This window comes from Triturus cristatus, chromosome 3_1, assembly GCF_964204655.1.
Source record: "Triturus cristatus chromosome 3_1, aTriCri1.1, whole genome shotgun sequence".
Classification (NCBI taxonomy): Eukaryota; Metazoa; Chordata; class Amphibia; order Caudata; family Salamandridae; genus Triturus; species Triturus cristatus.
The window spans coordinates 520,434,595-520,456,678 of record NC_140583.1 but is presented as its reverse complement, the minus strand read 5'-3'; the positions used below and the strand labels follow the sequence as shown (position 1 = coordinate 520,456,678).

At 48.6% G+C, this 22,084-nt stretch overlaps 1 protein-coding gene across 3 annotated transcripts in view; it reads right to left on the bottom strand.

Moving 5' to 3' along the window:
• Positions 1 to 22,084, bottom strand: part of FANCI (FA complementation group I) — a 556,119-nt gene that overhangs the window by 106,416 nt on the left and 427,619 nt on the right. For all 3 annotated transcript variants that reach the window (XM_085644440.1, XM_085644438.1, XM_085644439.1), the window contains exon 35: positions 4,501 to 4,578. In XM_085644440.1, coding sequence (XP_085500566.1) covers positions 4,501 to 4,578 — 78 coding nt within the window. The remainder of the gene's footprint in view (positions 1 to 4,500; positions 4,579 to 22,084) is intronic.

Sequence of the window (22,084 nt, the reverse complement as noted above, 5' to 3'; positions counted from 1 at the left end):
GGTGGGCTAATTCTTGAAAGGAAAGTTTATTTACTCTGGGTGGCGTGGAAAAAATGTTTGTCGTACCTCCTGTAGCACCGCCTGGGGTGCTGGATGTGAAAGGATTAGTTGAACGTGATATAGCAACCATAGGTGTGGGTACAGCTGTAGAAACAGATGTGCTTGCCGGAACTTGTGTCGGAGTTTGTTGTTGCGGAGGTACAGACGGAGGGTCTTGGCGTTGAACCCCCTCGGCAGGCGGTCTATGTGGTGCAGTATTAGCATACTCGGGAGCTGCGTCGTCTAAATAAGAGGAAAGGAAAACATCTTCTGCGGTTCTAGGATGCCCTTTGGGATGTGCTTTTATCGGAAACAATGGAGGTGGCAAGTCTTTGGGTATCTCCAGAGTAGCCTTAGGTAACCCTTCGGCCAAAAGAGGATACATACCATTCATAAGGGCATTTCTTTGTCTGTCTACTTGTTCTGATTTTGCTCGGGTACCTTCTTCAATTAATAGATTTTCTCGGACTTTATTTGAATTCTCCTTACTTTTCTCTTCCTGTCTGAGTGCTTTTTTTGTACGTCTATATGATTCTTTACGCCATAATTCAATGGCATCTTTCTGTGATTGTCTAGCTTTCTTTTTCCATAATTCTTCCTCTACTTTCATGATGCAATCTGCGTCCCAGGTCCCAGCTGCGGGCCACCTCTGACTTTCTGGTAATTCCTTAGTGTAGTCTACCCATAAATCAAGAAATAATATGGCGTCTAGGCCATGTTTATGATACATGAAGTACCCTGGAGTATCCCTAGGAGGAATGGGAACAGCTTCTTCGAGTACCCCTTTTCTAGTTTTGATCTGTCTTAATTTTGAAAAGAGCGGCATTTTGAGGACTGATCTGATCTGATACCTAATTTTGAACACGTTTAATACAACGAAACACAATAATGAACAGTCATTCACACCACAATATGCTGAACGTATTTAAAACATTTAACATTTAATGAACAACAATGATAGCCATTTAGGGAACTAGTCACTAAGCATAATACTCGGCACTTAACTAGGTAATTCTGAATTATATACTAGACATACTAGATATACTGCTAAACAGTACAGATACACTGCTGAAACAGTGCAGACCGGATTTGTGTACCCAAACCCGTCTTGACCGGCACAACCTATGTGCACGTCAGAACGCCTCCCCGGCAATGGTACTCACCGGGTAGCTCGGAACGGAAGGCCTCGGAACTGAACTGAACTGGACTTGGACCGGACTGGACTCGACTCGAAACTTCGGAACTTCGGAACCTGGTGGGCCTCTGTATACCTCGGATCTTGCTCTCTCAGCTAGGCTCTGGTCGGGATACTTCGCACTTCTCACCGCCTCGTCTGGGTGTTGATCGCAGCCTCAGTTACCCCCGCTCGGCAGGAGGGAGATACAGGAAATCCTGTGGGTACGCGTTGTTGTCCGTCCAGCTGTGGCAGGAGACCGGGCCTGCAACGCACCTCCGGCGCGTGAGATGAGAAAGTGTCCCTGTTCGGGCGCCATATATGTGGTAAATAATTTAATTACCGGTACTTAATTTGATGCGGAAAATTAATAAGAATAGCTCAGTAAAATAAGAGGCAGAATCCGTGGTATTAGAGATTCGGAACGGCTTTATTCCTATACAAAGGAACATAATTCGAATTATGGGCCTTCTATTCCATCACCACGAAAGTTCAGGAAGGAAGGAACAATACATTATTGACAGGTAATCATTTTTATAGAAGAGGCATTTACAGTGAAACAGATGCAGGAGGCGTAACAGTTGATAACAGAGATAAAGACATACATGCGTAACTAAAATGGGTGTAACTAGGCGTAACTAAAGAACGTCATTAGGTATGATATCACAAATGGGTGGTTCCATGAAAGAATTTCGCAATGTCAGCAAAAATATTTGGCAGAGATGCGCGCGCAGCAGCATGACGTGTGATTTGACGTGCAACTAGGGGGAGAGAGGGACTTGACATTTAGCTCTACATGTGGAGACAGAAGTCTGGGGTTATGTCAACCTAATCCCAAATCATATCTAATATCCTATGTTTAAAGAACTGTGTTATCCAAAAAGAAAGGTCTCTTAGGATAGAATCTTATTCTATACTGACTATACTGACTGTTAGTGCGTGTACAAGCGTCTAAGTGTCTACACTAGATGCGAGGGGGTAGGAATATTCCATGGTAACAGGGTTTATGAATTACTTGCATGAGGACAGCGAGGCCTGGCCCCTTTGCACGGCAGCTGGAGGAATGTTTACCTAAACTGCTAGACAGGAATGCATCGGATGAGGGGCGGAGGAGATAATCTTGAAGGTGAAATACAGTTTTCTGGCAGGCTACGGACTGGATCAGGCACCGTTAGCCGCGCAGGGAGTAAGACAAAGTTCATGGTCACAGATGCAGGCTCAGACTGGAGCTTTCAGAGGCAGAAGGCAGGAAAAGGCTTGGTGGCAGAATCAGGGCCTACTCGCCTGGACTGTAAAATGGGATAAATGAACCATATAAAGCCGGTGGCCTTTCATACTTAGGAATAGAATATCCGGCCCATTCATGGCGGATCTGAAAGAGGACATGTTGACGGTGGACGCACATGTGTTTGCGTCTTCATAACTGGAACTGGAGGGAACATACATGTACTTGTGACTTATACATGAAACCGTTGGGGTCCAAGATAGGGGACATAACCGACCATAAAAATCCATATTTCCACAAGTGTTTGCCCTCTTCTTGAAAAACAATGCTGGCCCAGAATTGCTGAAAAACTACAGGCCCACCACAGGTCACCACTTCCACCCTATGGTTCTTAAAACATGTGTTGACCATCAACTAGAAGAGTCTACCAGTAAGAGCCATTTCCGAGGAGATAATTACTTTACCATATGGCATCAAATATTTTTATGAGGTTCTTCATCTCTTCCATAAAGGAAGCTCCTAACTCGTGGTTCATATCAGCAGCACTTAATGCCACTGTCCATGAAACTCTCTAAAAAGTCCTAAATGGCAGAATGGGTAGTAGTGGAATAGGGCTTAACTGGTTCATGTCTATTTTTCAGAAAGACACTGCATCAAAACAATGTAATAATTTATCAATGCCAATAAAATTCCATATGTAGGTCTTCGAGGTTTCATATTCACTACCTTACTTTTCAATCTTTATTTTGAACAACTAAATGACGTCTCAATTGAACAAGTAACTTCCTTTCTACAATATGCAGATGATATGCACCCAAGTTAAGATTAAATACTCAAATAGGCTTAAACCCACAGCTTCCACCCTTCAGAAAATTCTAAACTCAATGAATAATATGACACTCATGCTAAATCCACAGAAGACAAAATGTCCCCTGCTCTCCAAAATAAATGCCTGGAAATACCCATTACTAGACACACCAACTGAAAGATATGGATATTTCATCAGAACTGATCACATCAGAAAATTCAGCTGGCTTCATACTTGACAAACCATTCCACCAAGATGTTCCCTTCTAAAAGATGGCCAAATACACTTGTTTCCACTAAAAACCTCTCTCTAATCCCAAAATAAACCCTTAATTTGTACATCCAACCATTAAGTCATCTTATGTTTAGACTATAAAACTATGCTAACTTGCACACTTACAGCTCGCCATGCAGCAACCAGTCTGTTTTCAAATATAAACATTTCTTAGTGCATCATACCTGTTCTTATATCCCTTGAACGTCGCTTAGTGTACAAGACCAAATACTTTACCTACAAAGGCATCCACAGAACAAACATGAATATGTCACAAAAATATCAGCTCTCTGAAATAAACAAATTTGTTAGAAGCTAAGCTCTGCTTAATGTGGAAATACCCAGACTTGGAAATAGCTTCCTCTCAAACAATCTTTCTCTGCAAACATGCCCTAAATATAGAACATACTCCCGTGCACACCAGACAGGACACCTCAATCTGCACCTTAAGGAACAACCTTAAACAGCAATTTCTTAGATACTGTACTTAATTCTGCATCCATTTTATAATGTGGACAACATAAAATGTTTCCTTGACTGCTGTATACCTCTCTCACCTGCACTATTATTCTCTTTATACCACTGACAATGTGAATTCCCTTATTTCTAAACTATGCATCACTATACCAGTTATAAAGTAGCCAGTCACATTATTCCCAGTAACCTGGCAGAGTATATCAACAACTATAATATATAAACAGATGAACAGACTCATTTCCAAATCTTCAAGCTTTAAAAATAATTTACTTGGCACTTAATTACACATTCAATATGCATGTAGGCACAAACAAAGAGACAGGAACACATCAGAATGTCGCCTTTTTCTGCTAAATGCTACTCTTTATGCTTTGCCTGTCTCAAGTGTCACTCACCTGACCAGCTTTTGATACTTATGAAACTGGGTTCTGAGCAGTCTCATCACAATATAAAGTAATTTAATAAAATTGCACTCTGATGTGCAAAACTATCCATTTAAATTACCGTGGCAAAAGAGGCTGCTTCTTCCTTCGTCTTCCTTTTCTTTTCTCCTGCAAAGCTCATACTTTCATTCTGGATATTCTAAAGCAATCAAGAGCATAGTATTAGAAAGCACTAAAAAACATCAGATTCATCATCAACGAATGTCAGCATTTTAATGTTCCATTTTGGATGAAAACAACAAGCTACTTTCACTAAAGCTCTTTCAGGTCGATACTACATCTAACCACAGATTTTTCACCATTTTTATATTTCCCAGATGCCAGACTGGATCCCTACGTTGTCATAGTAGTGCTTCCTCACACCGCTAGGTGGCGCCACACGACTCATGTTGGCTTTGTTAGGCTAGAGTAGAGACACAGCAAAGTCCCTTATAAGTACCACCCTTGAGTCCCGATATCAGTTTCTTTCTTGACTCTTTCCGGGCCCACAGACGTGGAGCACAAAACAATTGGCGGTACCAGTATGCAGATTTATAAATTGGTAAACTTTTAGATGGTGAAGAAAAAATTACTCCATAGAATAGGCGGTGAGATGGCAGTGAGGAATCTACAATTTGAAAGAGTATCCTTCAGAAAGAGCTTTGCTGAAGATAAGTAACATGTTATGCCGATACATACTACTAACAACAGATTCCTCACCTTTAGAATAGATACTAAAGCAGTGCCTTCCAAGGTGAAGGATCTGTGGAGTGGGCTCAGACCAAAAAGTCCTGCAGGACTGAACAGGCGAAATGCCCTTCACATCCGACTTGGCTATCAAGGCAGTAGTGCATTCTGAATGTGCGCACTGAAGCACAAGTCACAGCCTGAAAGATGTCAAGAACAGGACCTCTGCGTGCCAATGCAGGTTTGGCAGCATTGGCCCTGGTGGAATGGATCCTTAGTCTTTCCGTACGCTGCTTTTTGGCCAATGTGTAGCAGATCTTAATGCAGAGGACTATCCACCTTGACAAAGTCCTTTTCTGTACCGTCTTACCTTCCTTTACCCTTGAGAACCCCACAAAAAGCCGACTGTCTACCTAATAACTTTGGTGTGATGGATAGAAAACTTTAAAACTCTTATGGGGGCTAGACAATGGCGTCGCTCTTCCTCTTTCAAGGGGTGAGGTAGGACAAAGAATGTTGAGGGGTCTGGGATTGCTGAACATGAAAAGAAAAAACAACAAGGTGATGGATGGAATGCATGAATTATTCTCAACCACTGCCAATCGCTTGGCCCCGAAACGCAATCCACAGCTTTTCACCCACCATGCCACCTCAGTTTGGACCCACCCATGTGCAAATCAATCTTGACCATGCTCCTCATGGGAACAGTTACGTGTACCAGGCCAGGCACTCCTTGAACCGGAACACAAGCAACCTAGAACTGGTTCCGCCCTAGTTGGGGAACACAGCCAGGTAAAGCTTGGATCCAGTGGCACATTAAGCACAGGACCCATACCTGGGCATACCCGGCGCATTTAGGGCATCAAAAGTAAAAATAACAAGGTGATGGATGGAATGCTTGAATTAAACTCAGCCACTGGCATTCGCTCAGGCAGCATCCCAAACCAGCCAACTGCAGTTTGCGTGCAGTCACCTCCAAAACCTGGATGGTATCTGATAGGCTGCCTTGATTCTGGGTCCATTGAAACTTCAGATTCCACTGCACAGCCCACATATACCACATGTGTAGTCAACAAGCAGGATGCAGGAGGCTAACAGTCAAGAAGTCTCAAAACTGCTCTCACCAAAATCCAGGACTGAGGCTGAAACACTGCGATCATAGCCCAAATGTCCTGAACTAGTTGCAACAGAGGAAAGGCCTTGAACTGTACGGTGTCCAACACAGCTCCTCCAAAAGAAGGCACTGTGAAGGAGTATGGTGCAACATCAGTTCATTGTTCGGGAATCCCAATGTCAGGAAGTTCGGCATCGTCTGTAGATGGTCTACAAATGACTGTGGCGAGCCCGCTTTCACCAGCCAGTCATCAAGGTGGGGGAATATCCCCAGCCTCTGAAGATGGGCAGAGATCATCGCCATCACTTTTGTGAAAACCTGAAGGGCACTGGTGAGGCTGAAGTGGAGCACAGTAAACAAAAAATGCTCCTGTGCTACATTGAACAGCGGGTGACATCTGTGGGAATGGAGGAGGAGCATATGAAAATACTAGTCCGGTAGGTCAAAGGCCAAAACACAGCCGAACAAATTGAGAACAAATGAAACCTGGGCCAGCATGAGCATTTTGAATTTGTCCTTCGGTAGGAACACATTCAGAGGGCAAAGAATTAAGATGAGCTGTGCCCGCCCCCCCCATTCCTTCTTAGATACAAGGAAATAGTGAGAGTAACAACCTGTCCCTATTTCCGAGTTCATAAACATATTGATGGATCATTTGAAGAGTAAAGTTCGTACCTCTTGCGTTAAAATGGACAGGTACTCCCCCGAGAGGCAGCTTGGTGGAGGTGGGAGCTGTGGTAGGGCAGAAATAAACTGTAGGGCATAGCCATGCTAAACGATTTGGAGGACCCACCTGTTAGATATGATGGATCATCTCCCTAGGAGAAAGTACTGGATACTGCCTCCCACAGGGCAGTTGTGCACTGCTAAAGCAGCTCTGAGACGGTTGTAGCAGCAAATGAGGCTAGCAGATTTGTTGCCCTAGATGACTTGCGCGCTGCTTTCCATATCCAAGTTTTCAGCCACGAAAAGGCTGGGGTGATTGCAACGGGGGCTGGAGAGACTGTTGTTGCCTGTATTCCAACCCCCTGGAGTAGACTCGTAATTTCCTGAACTCATGAGGAAACTATCTAGTACGGGTCGAAAGACCCAGAGAGCAAGACATGGCCTTACTCTCCTTGTAGTGTTCAATGCCTGAATTTGTTTTATTGCCAAACAGACATATACCATCGAAAAGGCAAATCCATAAGAGGCCTGTACATCTCCAGACAATCCTGTGAATTGCAACCACATAAGGTGACAGAGCACTACCCTGGTGCTAACTGCTCACAGACAATAAGCAGTATCAAGGCTAGCACAAATTGTGTATTTGGCAGCAGCCCGACTGTATCGAAATTAGTTTGGCCTATTTAGTCTACCAGAATTTTTCACTTTTGATCACCCGGTTTTTCGACATTCACTGTGGGTGAGCTTCACTACCTGATTCTCACTCACAGTAATTTCACTGTATTTGGACGATGCGTGTTTATCACCAGTGTCTCTCTTTTAAGATAAAGCCCCGGTGGAACAGATAGGGTAAGGGACATTAGGCTAGTTACACATGAACATGTGTGCACACATGCATGCAGGGCTGTGCATGAGACTACCGCTTTGCGCTGCCCGGTAACTGAGCACAGTTAGCCTGGCAAAGAAAGCACTCTGCCAGAACAGGTGCTGTCCTGGGGTAGGCCTTATAGTATTACTGTGCATTGATAGATAGCTCAGTAGTGTTTACTGGAAAGTCTGTAGTGCTTCACTGTACCAAACACATAGGTGAAATCTACTTTAAAGTTCAGTTTCACTCCACTTAGGCCTACATAGTTCAGTGAGGGGTCAAACTGGTGTAAAACAGGCACGCTGAGTTTGAGTATTAAGGTCCAATAATGTGTACATCTTATTGGTCTTCAAAAACTGTCTATTTATCTGGCTCACCTCATATTCAGAGTCCAGGACTTTTGTCCCTTTGCTAGTCAAATTAGTTACTTACCTTCGGTAATGCCTAATCTGGTAGAGACAGGATCTAGCCGCAAATTCCTTATCTTAGAATTCTTCCCAGGCGCCAGACTGAATCTGGATTTTTTTTATTTTTAACAGCAGTACCTCTGCGTGTCGGTAGAGGGCATCAAGCGACCCCCGAGTATCCTCCGGATGAGACATCGAAGGAGTTCATATAAGCCCTCTGCTGACGCCAGTTTCTTCTGTGGCTATTTTTCACGCTAACAATGTGGAGCCACTTATAGAAACTGGCTATGGAAACAGTGTGCCAAAAAAGAGACAACTTTGTGTCAAACAATCACAAAGTTCTAAAGAAAGGCATCAGAATGCCAAAAAAGGGATCTTGTAGGTAACAGGACAAGCAGTTCGCAGAGCAGGGAGGATGGGAAGGCTATTAAGGAATCTGCAGTTAGATTCTGTCTCTGCCAGATAAAGCGTTATTGACAGTAAGTAACTAATTCATCTGATAGAGACATCTAGCCGCAGATTCCTTATCTTAGAATTAGATAGCCAAGCAACACCATCCCTGCAGGACAGTCTGCGAACTGAACTCACAAAAGATCCCTGAGTAGGACTAGCCGGTCGGTAATGAGATAAAGTGACCAGGCTATCTTAAGACTATAGGTGAGACAAAGAAGATGGTCCACCAGAAGGACTGTGGGAAGTCCATAGGGAGCTGAAGTCTGCAAGACCGTGAAAAGCATGTGGAAACATTACCCACAGCAGAGGGATAAGAAAGTGTTGGAGAAAACACTTCATAGAAACAATAATACTATGTAGCGCTGCTGAAAGTATTCAATGCATGACTGGACAAGGCTAAGCAACCAAGGGCAACAGCCCATACCACTAAATTAGAGCTCCACCTCCTTGTTATGAAAACTAGTATGTGAGCTAACCCTACCCTGTGAAACACACAGAGAAAAGGAATCTCAGAGCACATCCAAGATGGAGAAAGAAAGAGAGAGATTCCTTCAATGCTGAACAAAAGCATTGCAAGAAGAGCAACAACGTCTGGTAGAGACCATTCGCAGTCGGAGAAAACCCTCCTAGAGAGACAGTAACCTTTCGGGGCTAAGAAACATAGAAGCCCAGAGGAGAAAGGAAAAATAAATGCATAAACAAAGACCAAGCTAAAGTTCAACTAGAGCACCAAGAAAGGCGTAGTTACAAAACCAGGTACGTACACCCTATGGAAGAAGTTCAGCACAACCACACCTAATACATATACCTGTATATCCATGAACACATATATACACGTATAGATAAATATATATGTATACGCATACACAAAAGTCTATCATAATACACTTAAAGTATTATCCTCCCCGTCGGGGAAGCAAACCACAGCCTCCTTTGGCAAGCAGGGAGACTGACCAGTGTAGTAATGAGGAGCACTCATAGAATGGAGGTATCCATCGAAAGATAGATATAAATACAAACATACATTGGTAATAGACCAAAGTTGTGACAACAATGGAGTGAAAGGTCCCGTTTTACCGCGCTGCGGTTTGTAAGGGCTGCAGATTTTAATCTTTTACTTTGTGCAGTTTTTAGCGCGTTTTCGCGCGTTTGGCACTTGTTTTTGTTTTATTTGCTGTGCACTGGCTGGGCTCTCCCCCCCCCTCACACCTGCATTTAATTTGAGGAATACTCACCACCGTTTTGGTGGGCCCGGGTTCTGTGGGTGGTCCGGGGATCGTCTTGTCATCGGCGACCAGCGCCATCTTGGATTGGGTCCAGGCTTTTTTTGGCGGGCGCCATCTTGGAGCGTCCAGGCGCTCCTCCCTCCACTTCGGCGCCTATTTAAGGCACTTTTAATCGGCGGTCAGCCTTGAAAGGTCCCGTTTTACCGCGCTGCGGTTTGTAAGGGCTGCAGATTTTAATCTTTTACTTTGTGCAGTTTTTAGCGCGTTTAGCGCGTTTTCGCGCGTTTGGCACTTGTTTTTGTTTTATTTGCTGTGCACTGGCTGGGCTCTCCCCCCCCTCACACCTGCATTTAATTTGAGGAATACTCACCACCGTTTTGGTGGGCCCGGGTTCTGTGGGTGGTCCGGGGATCGTCTTGTCATCGGCGACCAGCGCCATCTTGGATTGGGTCCAGGCTTTTTTTGGCGGGCGCCATCTTGGAGCGTCCAGGCGCTCCTCCCTCCACTTCGGCGCCTATTTAAAGTCGCTCTTACCCGCGCAGCGGGAACGCGCAGCTAGGACGCCGTCGCTTGCCGGAGTCTTGCCAGAGTCCTGCCCGTCTGCGCCCGTCAGCGTCCCGGAGGCGTCTTGGCGGCGGGCGGGGCTCTGTTCACCGAGAATGAGTAATCTGGGCCCTCATTTGGAGCGGTACTCTTCTAGGGAGCTGCGCTCCTTGAATCATAGGGAGAGCTACTGTTGTACTGTCTTTCCGGGCCGCTATAGGGGTAAGTCGCGATGTCCGGGTTGTGGCTGGCATCCGACACGGGTTCTGTCATCAGCCCCGCCTATTGACATAGCTGGTGCAGAGTATGCCTGCATGCTGTTAAACACCAGATCAGCTCGCAGCCATGCGCAACACATCTTTGAGCTCCTCGAGACAGAGAAGCCACTCTGCCTAATGCTGACGGAGACTTGGTGGGGTGAAGCTTCTAATCCCGATGTGGCTATGGCCATTCCGCCGGATTTTGACATCTTCAGGAAGGACAGAGCAAAGGGCAGGGGTGGCGGGGTCGCATTGGTGGTAAAGAAGGGCACGCCCTGCACTATCTTGCCCACTGAGGACATCCACGGCTCGGAATCGTTGGCTTTTTCAATTGTGCTAGCGCCGCATCAATCAGTAAAGGGACTGTTAGTCTACCGCCCCCCTGGTCCGCTTGGGACGTTTTTTGCTGACCTTGATTCGGTGCTGGTGGGTCTAGCACTGAGAGCAGAACACTGCTTAGTGGCGGGGGACTTTAACATCCGGATGGATGATCCGTCGGACCCCGCCGCTATTAAGCTTTCGGAGGCTATGACTCCGCTGGGTCTCACCCCGCATTTGCAGGGCCCGACCCATGACAAGGGGCACACTCTAGATCAGGTCTTCTCGACCTCTCCTTTAGTGGTGAAAGAGATTCTCCCGGTCTTGTGGTCGGATCACTGGCTGGCCAAATTTGTAATCAGCGGCAACGTCAGGGCGCCTAACCCTGTCTCACAGCAGCGGGGACGAGCCTCTAGAGCATTTAGCAGGGTGACCCCTGAGATGCTGGCTCAGGCTGCTGCGACGCACCCTTGCCCTCTGTCTGGCGAGCTAGAGAGAGACCTGGAGTCCCTGCAAGAATGGCTGACGGAGAGGCTGAATGACCTGGCCCCAGTCCCGCCCCCCGCCCGACATCTAAGCGGGTCTCGGCCCCTTGGTTTACCCCTGCTCTGTGGGCTACGCGGCAGCAGTGCAAGGTAGCCGAAAGGGCCTGGCGGGCACATTATGACAGCAAGGACAGGTCTGCCTACAAGGCTGTGGTTAAAGCTTACCACCGAGACATCTGCCTCGAAAAGAAAGCCTATCTTGCGGGGAGAATCGAAGCAGCTTCGAACTCCAGTAAGGAGATCTTTACCATCGTTCGAGAATTCATCTCCCCTCGGACTACTGCTTCGGAAGAGGGGCCCGTAGAATCTTGGGCGGCGGATCTTGCGTGTTTTTTTACAGGCAAGATCAAACTCATCCAGGACTCCTTTCTATCGAGTGAACCGGTTACATTGCCGATGCCCGAGGCGGGCTCGCCTCCCCCAGTTGCGCAGGGCGCCTTATTGGCTGAGTTTCCATCTCTGCCAGCCTCAGCTTCTCTAGCGCTTATGGGAAATTTAAAATCTGGGTCTCCGCTTGACCCCTGCCCTGCTAAGCTCCTGGGTAAACTGGCGGAGGTGGTTAATCCGCTGGCGCACCCTCTTCTCAACCTCTCGTTGAGTCTGGGAGAGGTGCCGCCAGTATGGAAGCAGGCAATGGTCATCCCGTTGCTTAAAAAGCCGGGACTTGACCCGAAAGCCCCAGCCAATTACAGGCCAATTTCGTTGCTGCCGGCTCTTGTAAAAATTCTGGAGAAGCACGTTCAGTCGGTGCTCTCCAATTTTCTGGAGTCCCATGAGATCTTACATGACTCCCAGTCGGGCTTCCGTTCACATCGCAGCACCGAGACCGCGCTCCTTGAGGTTTCTGAAACCATTAAAGGGGTGTTGGATACCGGGGGCAAAGTCATGCTGGTGTTGTTGGACTTGTCGGCGGCTTTCGACACCGTCCCCCATGAGGGCCTGCTCGCAAGACTCTTTGAGATTGGTCTGCGGGGGACGGTGCTCAAATGGTTTTCTTCCTTTTTGGCCGGCCGCCGGCAAACGATCTGGACATCATCTGACACCGCCGTAATGCCGCCTCTGGGAGTTGGGGTCCCTCAGGGCTCTATATTGAGCCCGACCCTTTTTAACATCTTTATGACCCCTTTGGCGGCGGTGGCGGAGTCATTTGGTGCCCGGATCGTGTCGTATGCCGACGACACCCAGCTCCTCTTCTCTTGCGAGAGAGGGGCTGACTTTGACGGGGAGAGTATCCAGAATTGCCTTGGGGCTGTGTTCGCATGGTTCCAACTGAACAGCCTCAAGTGCAATTCCGACAAATCGGAGGTACTCTTCTTCGGGTGCGATACGGAGCCTAGCTGGCAGGCCTGGTGGCCCATCGACATGTTCCCTCCGTCCGGCTCTTCTCCCATGGCTAAAAACTTGGGGGTTAAGATGGACAAGGGGCTGACGATGAAAGCCCAGATCTTGGGGGTAACCGGCACTTGCTTCGGCCTGTTAAAAATGCTGCGGAGGTTCTTGCCTCTCTTGTCCGAGGAGCACAGGAGGCTGACGGTGCAGGCTCTGATAGGCTCCAGGTTGGATTATGCCAACATTCTTTACCTGGGCCTGCCAGAGTATCTGCTACAAAGGCTTCAAGTTGCACAGAACGCGGCGGCCAGGGCCATCTTTGGCCTAAGTAGACGGGCCAGCGCCTCTGGGTTGTCGGTGACGTTACACTGGCTACCCATCCGCAAACGGATTGCCTTTAAGGCTCTGACCTTGGCCTACAAAGCGCTCCATGCTGTGGGAGCTAAACATCTCCAAAAGAGACTGACCTTTTACCATCCGACTCGCTCGTTGAGGTCAGAATCTCTACTTTTGGCGGCTGTTCCGCGTGTGAAGAGGGCTCGCCTTGGGGGCCGCTCTTTCAGTCTGTTGGCCCCACAGATGTGGAATGCACTACCGCTCCCTTTGCGGGGGGCGTCTACTCTCCTTGATTTTAGAAGAGGTCTCAAAACCTGGCTGTTTTCCCAATAGGTCTGCCAGTAGTTTTGCTTTCTTTTTGTTTATCTTTTAACCTCTTTTAGCTGTGTTGTGTTATTCTGAAATCTGTTCCCCTTACCTAAAAGCGCCGGGACACTCTTTTTGAGTAACCGTTGCGCTATACAAAAGAACAAATAACATAACATAAATAACATAACAAAATTATAGATATACAGATATTAGCACCAAGCTGGAAAACCAGCAACATAATACCATACAAGAGGAGAGAGGGAATATAGGGCACCACCCACCCCAGAAAAATATCTGCAACCACCTATGAACCAAAGCTACTAACTGACGAGGCTACCATCACACGGTTAACAGGAAATCAAAAAGGAAACAGTAGGTGTGAAAACTCTGCTATGAAGGGAATGAAGACCACCACGGGGTCCATCCAAATGTATAGTCGAAATAAAGGCCAACAGACAGGCAGCCTTAACAGATAACCAATTTCCATCCAATAGAGAGAGATATCGGGCAGAAAGACCTGACTGAAGCATCTGATAAAAGCTGGAGTACATAGTTGTGAAGGGATCAAGCCCCACAAAAAGGAAAAGAAGAAAATAATGGATGACAGTGCATACAAGCACAACAAGGATTGAGGACAGTAAGAAATGTCTCAACAGGAGACATGATGTAAACAAAGCAAAACCTCTAATATAACACGACTAAAGGACGAGTTACTTAAGTTCGGTAACAATGTATCTGGTAGAGACACAGTCTAGTCGCAGATTCCTTAATTTAGGAATATCCCCAGGCGACAGACTGGATCCGGAAAACTTTCCGCAGCAGCACCTCTGCGCGCCGGGGGCAGAGCCGTACGGCTCCGCCTTGACGTCGTCCACGGACGTGACGTCAGCTGAGCTATATATGCCCCTCCCGCGCGCTGACGTCAGTTTTCGACGGAGAAACTTTTCCGTGTCACAACGCGGAGCCAGCAGCAAAAACTGTGAGAGTGTGGGAACAGTGTGCGAAAAAGATGAAAAAGAAAGGAAAGTGAATGGTGAAAAAACAGCACCATAAAGTACAGTGCCAGGCACTGTATGCTGAAAATAGTGAAGGGGAAAAGCAGAGCACCGCTCTGAGAAGCAACCCCACAAAAGCGGAGGCTGAACCCTCCACGGAGGCAGAAAAAGATATGAAAAAACATCATGACAAACAACAGAAAGTCTGCAACAATATATAAAACTGTGAAGGGCAACAAGTCCGGAACACAGGAGCATTGACAATCCACCACAAGTCAGTACCAGAAATGGACATCGTATCCCCTGTAAGAGACTTGTATACTGAGGCAGAGCCAATCGGCTTCAAACCAATGGACGGCAGGGGAAGTAAGAGACCCCAAGGCCGATTGAGAAGGGGGAGGGTGAACATGAGCAGACCTCACACTGGACGATCCAGGGCGTAGGGATGTAAAAGGACTCATGACACATGAGCATATCACCCAATCACGAGAATGGGTGGAGCAGAGCAAGCAAAACAGAATGAAGCATCCCGTCTAGGTGTGAAGTAAAAAATGTCACCCCGCAGGAAGACAAAGCCACCCGGAGGGAGGCGAATACGGGAAACCCAACCTGAAAAGCTCCTCGCAGAACGGGGAGGATGGGCGGGCATTAAGGAATCTGCCGGCTAGACTGTGTTTCTGCCAGATACATCGTTCCCGAAGGTAAGTAACTCATCCATCTGATAGAGACATCTAGCCGCAGATTCCTTAACTTAGAATAGATACCAAAGCCATACCCATAGAGGAGGCGGGTCTGCGACTGAACCCCACCAAGTTCCAGAAAGAACTTAGCCGTCAACAAGGTGACAAAACACAGTGGGGACAGCAAGGCCAGCGCAGCCAACACCAGACCACGAAGCTCTGAAAAGAGTGGAAAACAATGAGAGGCAAAGGCACCACAAGCCATCAAGAAAACCCTTGTGTGCATACCGGCTTGAGAGAAAGAAAGCACAGAGCCAGAAATGCCAGTGCGGAAGTAATAGTTAATGGCTTCGTAAAGAAGCTGAACTGACCCGAGGGTCCAGTGGATCCGATGTGTCGACAGGAAATAAGACCCAGAGAGAGGACAAAACAGTCTGACAGAGTCAACGCATGCGACGAGTATGCACAACAGTGGAAAAAACACTGTTGAACCTGCACCAGGTAAGATACGTGGGGCAGCATTGGTAGGATGCCGACCTATGGCTAGAAAGTGCTGACATCACCAGAAACACAAGACACTCCAGTACGCAGTCGCTCCTTCACAAGACATGTGAGAGGGCAGACGATAACAAACAGAAGCACCCAGAACAGAACCACAGTAAGACTAGCATTCGTGTGGAAAACAGGGATACTCCTAAGCATACAGTGTGGACTGCAGAACCACACCCAGAATAGGGAAATCCCCCTGTAGGGTAGCGTGAGCAGCCCAGATGGGAAGGACGCATCACCAGGTAGGCAACCGGCAAAATGTGCCCTTTGGCAAGTCGGACACATACAGAAGAGCTCGTACCAAGAGCAGACCATGGCGAAGGCCAAGGAGTGATGCCTGCGCGACCCTGCTGTGGGAAGAGCAGAGAACAGACATACATTAAGAAAGATACACATTGAAAGGGGTTGTGTGCATAAAACAAGCGCCATAAATACCAACAGTAATGTTGAAGTATAGTTGGACAAGACAACGTCCAGATCTGCATGCGAAAGTAGCTACCCGTCGGGGAGGAACCAATGTTCCCTGCGAGATAGATAATGAGACGGAGCAGGTCACGAAAATGGAAACAGGCAGGACCAATGCATTGGCCTAAGCACGCACCCCAAAAGCGATCAACCATGTAGAGAACACTACGCCCTGAGAGCGTGACAGCAGGAACCCAAAGCAGAAGCATGGAAACACCTGCGCGGAAAACAGCAAAGAAATAGTACGAATAGTACAAAATACTCCTGAATGGGAAGTGCCTAGAAAGGTAGGCACAAAGCAGGATACAGCACAGACGTACATGGTGAAGACGCCATCGTCTATAGACAAGGCCAGACAGAAGCATCACCCATCTCAAAGAATGGAGGGTAGCTCTGTCGCCCCACATACAACTGCAGACTCCCTGAACCTACTGGAGGATGTCTCCCTCCCTGCCCTCCCGGAGGCAGATCGCCAATTCCTGGATAGTTCCCTTTCCACTGAAGAAATTGCGTTGGCAATACGAGTGCTACGCCCGGGCAAGGCTCTCGGCCCAAATGGTATCCCTATTGAGCTGTACAAGCTTCGCCCTGATCAATTAAGCCACTATTTGAAATCCATGTACACTGGTAGTCTTGAGGAGGGGGTGTTGCCTATCGATCAGCGTCTGGCGACCATTGTCACCATATATAAAGACGGTAAACCCAAAGCCGACTGCTCCTCCTATCGGCCCATCTCCCTGCTCAATGCTGAGCCTAAAATCCTAGCTAAAGTACTCGCCAATCGGCTAGTGAAAGTTATAGGGGACCTTGTACATCCTGACCAATCAGGATTCATGCCTCGGCGAAACACTGCCTTGAACCTACGTAGAGTCCACGGGGTGTTGGGTAGGGCCCCTACCATATGAGAGGACGCAATCATAGTGTCGTTAGACGCAACTATGGCATTCGACACCCTTGAATGGCCCTATCTCTTCGCAGTATTAACTAAAATGGGATTTGGCCCGATGTTCGTCAGCTGGATAAAACTCCTTTACACCGCACCGCTGGCGCAGGTGGTAGTGAACAACAAAAAATCCAACTCCTTTGCCCTTAGTCGTGGCACCCACCAGGGTTGCCCCCTCTCTCCGTTGTTGTTCGCTCTGGCCCTTGAACCACTTGCAGCGTGGATCCGTAAAGATGTGATCATTCGAGGGCTGCAGTGGTCGGCAGGCTGGGAGGATCGCATCTCCCTATATGCGGATGATATTCTCCTTTACCTTGCCTCTCCCAAGAGGTCCCTGATTGTCTTATTCGACATATTAGAAGTGTTTGGAAGATACTCTGGATTCCGAGTCAATTGGCAGAAATCACTTATATATGTCTTGCATGGGGACTCTCCCCAACTGCCCCGAAATCGCCCAATCTCAATCGTCGCTGAGGGCTTCAAATACCTCGGCATATTTGTCTCTCTTGACCCCACACTTAGATATGACCGCACCCACCCCTGCAACGGCTTAAAAGTGACATGGTACATTGGAAGTCACTCCCGATCTCTCTATTAGGCAAGGCTGCCTTGTTTAAAATGATGTTCTTGCCCCGTTTCCTTTATGCGTTACAAAATGCCGCGGACCCTGTCCCTAACTCGTATTTTAGGGAAATAGAAGGACTCCAGATGGACCTCCTATGGTGTGGAAGACCATGCATCGCCTTGCCAAAACTCACGCTTAGTTGGTATGACGGTGGAATCGGGCTACCAGACATTAGCAAATATTACTGGGCTGCTCACCTCACAGCTATAAATCACGGCACCTATGGCCCCCCTGACGCTCCGGGGTTCCGGATGGACCGCTGGTTCCTCCCTAACGGGGCCTATACCCGAGCTCTGTATTCCAAGCCTGACAAATACCCATTGACGGGGCCCACTAAACACACAGTCAAGATCTGGCACGCTGCGACACAATCTCTAGGCTGGAACAATAGACTAACGCTTGCCACCCCACTTTGGGACTCACAAAAGCTAGGATATTTGGGGAACACCAAAGGTTTTAACAAATGGGACCTGATCGGCATTTCCAGTATTGGAGATCTGTGGGGTGCAGAGGGAGTAAAGCCGTTCAGCGTTCTTCAGAGTCAGTATTCATTGGCGGACTCGGAGTTGTTTAGATATCTACAGGTCCGACATGCACTGCAGTACGCAATAACTCGCGACGCCTCCTTACCGGACAGCTCCCCATTAGAGGACAGACTTCTAGATGGGCACATGCCTGAACGGGCTATATCCCTGACATATAGGAAGCTTATCAACAATATGAGCGACCCCCTGACCTTGTTGCGAGAGAAATGGACAGAAGACGGTATTGAATTAAACGACGAAGGATGGCAGGAGGCGATTTCATCCCCTAAAACCGTCGCAATATGAGCGCAGCTCCGGTTGGTGCAACTTAAAATTTTGCACAGAATATATGTTACGGGGCCCCAACTGGTACACATGGGGGGCCAGAAGGATGGGTCTTGCAGACGGGGGTGCACACAACGAGGCATTTTCATGCACACTTTATGGCACTGTAGGCTAATTCAGGACTACTGGCGTAAGATACACAAAATCATGAGTGACACTCTAGAAATTGAGATCCAACCAGACGCTCCCAGATGCCTCCTTAATATCTGGGAACCAACGGACCTGAACACTTATGCCATGCAATGGGTCACACTCGGTTGCATGATAGCCATAAGGAATATCGCACAGCTCTGGGGGGCTTAACATACACCCAAAATTGCGGACTGGAAAAAAGACCTAAGACTGGTGCATGCAGCGGGAGAAATCAGTCTACACTGCTTGGGGCTGCCCCCGTAAGTGGTCCAAAGTATGGGCCTCTTGGAACGCATATCGTGGTAACATATGTAACCCCCCCCCCCCGTTGCTAGAGGAAGATGTCTCCTTCACCGTGTAATTCCTACTGCATAAATTTAATGTATTCTGAAGAACTTCTGTTTTGCTGTCACCTTTGCTATGATTCTGTGATACTATGCGATGTTGTCGAATCAGTTTTAATAAAAAGATTTAAAAAAAAAAAAAAAAGAATGGAGGGTAGACCAGTCACCGCAGAAGCGAAGAAGAACGGAGGCGCCCCATGACAGCGAACATACTAGGGGGCGCCCACAGCATGCGCAAACACTGAGAAGTGTGTAGCGCAGCTGCTCTGCCTCGGCGCTAGATGATAGCAGAGACCTAATGGTAGGGAACCGCTACCGACGCTTGGAAGTAATACGGATAACCGTAGACCCCAACCCTACCGGAAAGAGCAATATAATGACGCAAACCTGTAAGTCGCATACACTGAGCCACAGAAGAATCTCTGTGAGAAAGACTTCACAGGAGCGTACAATGCCTTCCCTGCAGAAAGGCAGCTACATAATAGCCAGCAAATACCCCACATAGGGTAAGTCTTAACCCCTGCAAGGGGGCACCTCTTGGGATAAGGTCACAGTCAGAGGACTGAAAAGAAGCCAGAACCAGCCGACTGGCTGTACTGAACAAAGTCAAAGAGGGTGAAACAACCGACTAGACCACCTAGGTACTACGTTATGAACTCAGGGATCAAAACAAACAAGGCAACGTCGCCTATGCACAAGAAAAAGATACCACAAGGCAGGGAATTAGGCCGCAAGGGCCAGAAAGTCACGGAAGGCCAGACATGAGGCGGGAGACCGCTGAATCAGCATAGCAGTCAAAAAGGTCCATGCCAATGAATGGCAGATCCCGAAGAGCGTCCCGAACATTGTCTGGGAAACGAGTGTCGCGCAGCCATGCATGGCAGTGCAAAGCAACCGACCGGGCCAGTGCCCTACCCACAGAGTTAGTTGCGTCACGGGCTGATCGAAGGGAAAATTGTGCCATTCCCATGCCATCAAGAAGAAGGCGATGTAAGTCAGCCCGGGGGCCTTCTGGGAGAGAAGGAGGAAGGAGCTCAACTAAGTCCCAAAGGGCAAAGTAAGCACATGCGAACACGCAAGACTTGTTTAAGGCACGGATGCCTGCACTGGCAGAGGCAAAAATGTTGCGACCACATGTCTCCAGTCACCGAGATTCCATAGTGGGAGGTAACAACGTTAGAGTGGAAGAAGGCTGCAAGTCAAAAGCCGCCTGGACAACCAGACCCTGAGCTCTAGGGTGAAGGGACAGGCAGAAAGGATCGTCCGGGGCTGGACGATGCCGGCGAGCAATGGCCCGATCAACAGGGTCACCAGAGGAGGGCCGTGCCCAGGTACCAAGCAGTATGTTAAACAAAGACCCACCAAGGGGCAGCAAAGGCTCCACCTCAACAGGCTCCATGTGGAGGTGATCCAGTAGAGGATCAGAGGGCAGGGAAACCACAGGGGGCTGAAAACGAAGAATATCTGCAGCCCTGCGAATAGCCCTCGCAAAAGCCGCACTAGCCTCAGTCGCCATTCTGGGGGGCAACAACAAACCGTCGGTAGGAGACGGTTGGAGACTAACTCGTCCACTACAGAGTGAAAGTGGAGGAGCCTGAGGTTGATCCGAAGGCCATGGAACGCTAGGTACCTGTACCAAGGGGCACCGAAATGACCTCGGGAACAGGGAGTCCAGAGGGACTTCAACCTCCTGTAACAGAGGAGCCGTAGGCAACGGCGTCAAGTGACGCTGAGTCTGCGTCGTATCGACATCTAGAACCTCCAAAGGGAACTGAGCCTGGGAGCCGGTCCGACGGCGACCCAAACTTTCCTGCGGGGAGGAAAGAGGTCGACAGGGCGTCAAACTCAGTGCTGCATCGGACGTCAGCGCAGGAAGCCGCGCAGGGCTATGCGGTGACTGGACAGGTGGGCTGGACGGATGACTGGGAGGGCCCTCCGGGCCGTATCCCGTCCACGTCGTATCAACTCCGGGACCGGAGTCGATGCAGACAGCCGGCGCCTAGGACTAATCCGCCGGCAAAGACCCGACGCGAGTGCCTTCCTCCTCTGTGGGACCCGAAGGCGCACCAGGGAGAGGGGGTGACCCAAAAAAAGAGCGGAGAGCCTTTGAATAGGCCTCCATTTGGGTCCTTGTTGCTCAGACACCCAGGAAGGGCGGGTATGGTGGAGACAACTGCTGGGTGACAGTGCCTGGCAAAGACCGAGAGCAACAGGCCCCAGCATTACGTTTATGGGAGGACGACCTCCGCGACTTACGTTTGTGCTTACCTGTCTCCGGACGTCCGCAGGAACGACCTCGTGAGCGGGCCCGGTCCCGAGAGGGAGAGCGGCAGCGCGAAGGTGCAGGACCGGACAGCCGTGCGGCCAGGAACTTCATACGACGCTTCCTTAGGGACTTAGGTTTCATCTGTTGACAGGCGTCGCACTCTTCGGAGTCGTGGTGCACTCCTAGGCACCACATACAAATGGCGTGCGGGTCCGTGACAGACATTTGGTGCGCACAGGTTTCACACGCTTTAAAGCCCGAAGGCATCGCACACTGTTCTGTGACGCCAAAGGCGTCGAGAAGGCCCGAAAAACAGGCCAAGGACCCGCTGTTTCAGGATCCGCATTGGGACGCGGACAAGAAGAAAACTGATGTCAGCACGCCAGGAGGGGCATATATGGCTCCGCTGACGTCACGTCCGTGGCAACGTCAGGGCGAAGCTGTGCGGCGCCGCCCCCGGCGCGCAGAGGTGCTGCTGCGGAAAATTTTCCGGATCCAGTCTGAGGCCTGGGGATATTCCTAAGTTAAGGAATCTGCGGCTAGATGTCTCTATCAGATAAAGGGGATTAGACCCACATCTTCCAAAGGAAGAGAGGGAGAAAAATAGAAAAAAACTCCTTCAAGCAGAAGGAATTCACAAAATAAGGTGGAAATGGCATAATGGACCTTTGAGGGATAGAATCACTATCACACCCTTGTGTGGAGGAAGATTAACCTCCTAAGGGAGACCCCAGCCT